General features: G+C 54.4%; 1 protein-coding gene across 1 annotated transcript; it reads left to right on the top strand.

Moving 5' to 3' along the window:
- The first annotated feature begins 1,132 nt into the window (after positions 1-1,132).
- On the top strand, positions 1,133-2,618 carry LOC119289413 (CRIB domain-containing protein RIC4-like). Its single transcript, XM_037568744.1, has 2 exons — positions 1,133-1,411; positions 1,525-2,618. The coding sequence occupies exons 1-2, from the start codon at positions 1,264-1,266 to the stop codon at positions 1,848-1,850; spliced, it is 474 nt and encodes a 157-aa protein (XP_037424641.1). The 5' UTR covers positions 1,133-1,263; the 3' UTR covers positions 1,851-2,618.
- The last annotated feature ends 323 nt before the right edge of the window (positions 2,619-2,941 follow it).

Here is a 2,941-nt window from a genome sequence, read left to right as displayed (position 1 = left end):
CACCTCGCCGCGGCTTTTCATTGCTCGCCAGCAGCTGGGCGAGGGCGGCGAGCACCATGAGATGCTCTTCTTCCTGGACGTCGGCCGCGGCTTCCTCCTCCAGCAGTGCGGCGAGCTCTTCCTCCTCATCCGAGTCCATCGCCGAGACAGGCAAAACGCCGAACACCTTGCGCTCGGTGGGCGTGTACCCGCCGTTAAACCGCGCCTCCGCGGCCGGAAACGCCCAGCTGCTGTGGGAGGGGCTGCCGCGGCGAAGCGCTGCTATTTTTCGGCGGGGAATGGCTATCTACCGGAGTAGGGCGGCGGTCGTCGCCGGGATATAGCTAGTGGTGGCCGAGGGCACGGGGGGTGCGAGGCGAGTCGGGGAAAGAAAACCTTGACTTTTCCCCTATCGGTGTAGGCCAGGCGTGCTTTTCCCTAGCGCCGGAGCCCCCAACTGCTCCCCAACGCGCCGGGTTTGACCTGTGACTGCCGGGCGGAAAAAGGTCCGAACCGGCGATTTTCGGCATCCTAAGAGCGCGACTAGGCCGTTTTTTCAGCGCCGGCGCCGAAAAAGTGGCCTGGGAGGCCTGTTGGGGGCGCGGCTGGAGATGCCCTTAGGTAGAGAAGCCGCGGTGCACCTGCGGCACAAGCATCTTACTTGCACGTCCGTCCAGAGCATGAACCCACGCATGCCCTGCTAATCTGCACTCCATCAGAAGAAAACATATGTTTAATCTTCTTTTACGACTTTGATTGACGACCTTCTTCACCAAGAGAGCTCCTCTTCCCGAAAGATACATTTTCTACAGAGTGACACGCCCACTAAATATGCATGTAGTGAAAAAGATTAAAAGATGGCATAGCCAAGGAAGGAGGCTGCACGATCAAGCCGCACAAAAGAAAAAGGAGATGGAGGTCGTTGTGCTACGTCCACTAGCGAAATGATGGCGCCATATCGAGCTACCCCCTACCCTTTTGGAAGGAATTTTAGCGCAATTGATTCATGTGCACGTCCCAGCCTCGGCACCAGCAGAAAACAAGGAATCACCGGAGAGAAAAGCAACTAGTCCACACCAAGATCGTTGCTGATTGAGCTCCACAATACCATGCTACCAAAATTAACCTATGAATATGCCCTGTCTCCGTCCCTCTGCTTTGTGCCTTCCTTTGCTTTGCTTTGTGCTTCGCGGCTATAAGACACGCCGGCCCAAGAACGCATGCAACACCACTCTGCATCTTTCTTCCTCCTTGTCTTCGTATCAATCTCCAGCTAAGGCTCCGATGAAGGACCGCGCCGGCTTCCACTTCTCCATCGGCTGCATGTCGCAGTCCGCCGTCGCCGTCGCCGACCCGCTCCGCAAGAAGCCACCAGCACCGGCGCCGCAGCAGCAGGCCGATAACCCCTCCTCCTCCTCCATCACCACACAGGGTAAGTGACCAGTCTCGTACCACAATAATTCATACCACGATCGATGCCACAGGTACGTGCGCATACTAACAGCAGCAGCACATCTATCGCTGGCCCATTTCATTGAGACTCAGACAGAGCACCCCGAGAGGAAGGGACCGGCGGTGATGAGAAGACAAAAGAAGGGATCGTCGCAGCAGGGGTGCAGCGGCTGCTCAAGGGGATCAAGACCTTCTTCGCGGCGTACGACGGCGAGGAAGAAGAAGAGGAGGAGGAGCGGGAGATCGTGATCGGGTACCCCACGGACGTGCAGCACGTCGGGCACATCGGCTGGGACGGTCTCAACAAGGTGGGCGGCATGGGCATGGTCGGCGCCTTCTCTGTGCCCTCCTCCCTCCCTCTCCGCCAGCTCGAGATCGCCATGGACCCCGGCGCCGCAACCACCACCTGCACCAACTGATCCCTAATTCTCCATTGCGTCATAGGAGACCTCAAGCTCAAGCAACCGCTGTTACTCCCAGTAAAAAAAAATTACATGAATGAATGGCGCACCTACTAAGAAGTCGCCTCACCCGGATTGCAAGTATATTGGTCCCTGAAGCACCTCAGATCACTGAATCCGATCATGGTGATCACGAGTGGCTGTTCGATGACTGTAGGCATAGTACGCACCCAGCCAGAGAAGCCCAAGATGGAGGAGACACGGAGGCCCCGACGGAGTGGACGAGACTTGCCAGCTCCCCTCTCGTGTGTCCATCCGTACTCCCGGATACGTGGCTTGATTTGATTGGAACAAAATAAGACCCGGCCCCACCTCCTTAAAATCTGGGGGGAAATGATTAGATTAGAAAGGAAAAAAGAAAAAAGACAGCCGTTGGATGAGGTGGGAGCACGGATAGGAGTATGAGAAGGGAGCAGGCAAGCCGGATCCCGACGGAGTGTGGGCTGAGGCTGTGAAGACCGACCCGGCTGACGTCATCGCTCTGGTCCATGTGGTTCCTTTCTGATACGATGCTGCCTCGTGGAGCATTCAGCGCACCAAGTTTGCAACTACCCCCTAGCTAGTTTCTTAGCACTGCACTGTGTAGTTACCTTGACTTTTCCTTGTGTATATAACTCTTCTTTTAGTAGTTGCTGAGGTTTGTAACGAACGCCATTCGTGTTGAAAAAAGAGTCGCCAGCACGGTATGAGGTACCATCGCAAGTTAAAAGATGGCTTCCAAACTGTTGAGAATGGGCATGGTAGTTTTCTACTTTGGTCAGCTCTCTCTCTAGAGGAGCGATGTTAAAATTACTGTCACGTTTTTCAGGTTGTCGCCCAAGACTTGTGGACAATCTCATATATTTTGATTGGGTGACAGGTTATACTAATATTTAGAGTAACTGACAGTAAATATAGCTAAAGAAAACATGAACTTGGCAAGAAATTGGAGTAAAATAAGACGAGCTATTGTGCCGTTGACAAGTGGGAAACATTCTATCGTCAAGCAATGGCCATGTGATGTGATTTAGGCCCTGTTCGGAGTCCCTTCCGCTCCGTGACTCCGCTCC

This window comes from Triticum dicoccoides, chromosome 4A, assembly GCF_002162155.2.
Source record: "Triticum dicoccoides isolate Atlit2015 ecotype Zavitan chromosome 4A, WEW_v2.0, whole genome shotgun sequence".
Lineage (NCBI taxonomy): Eukaryota > Viridiplantae > Streptophyta > Magnoliopsida > Poales > Poaceae > Triticum > Triticum dicoccoides.
Note: the sequence above shows the minus strand (reverse complement) of the source record. Positions and strands in the feature narration are given on the sequence as shown.

Bases quoted from the DNA above. Each gene is read 5' to 3' on its own strand.
- LOC119289413 (XM_037568744.1), top strand. From the start codon at position 1,264: ATGAAGGACCGCGCCGGCTTCCACTTCTCCATCGGCTGCATGTCGCAG. The intron at 1,412-1,524 runs GTAAGTGACCAG...ATTGAGACTCAG, and splicing joins CTCCTCCATCACCACACAGG to ACAGAGCACCCCGAGAGGAA.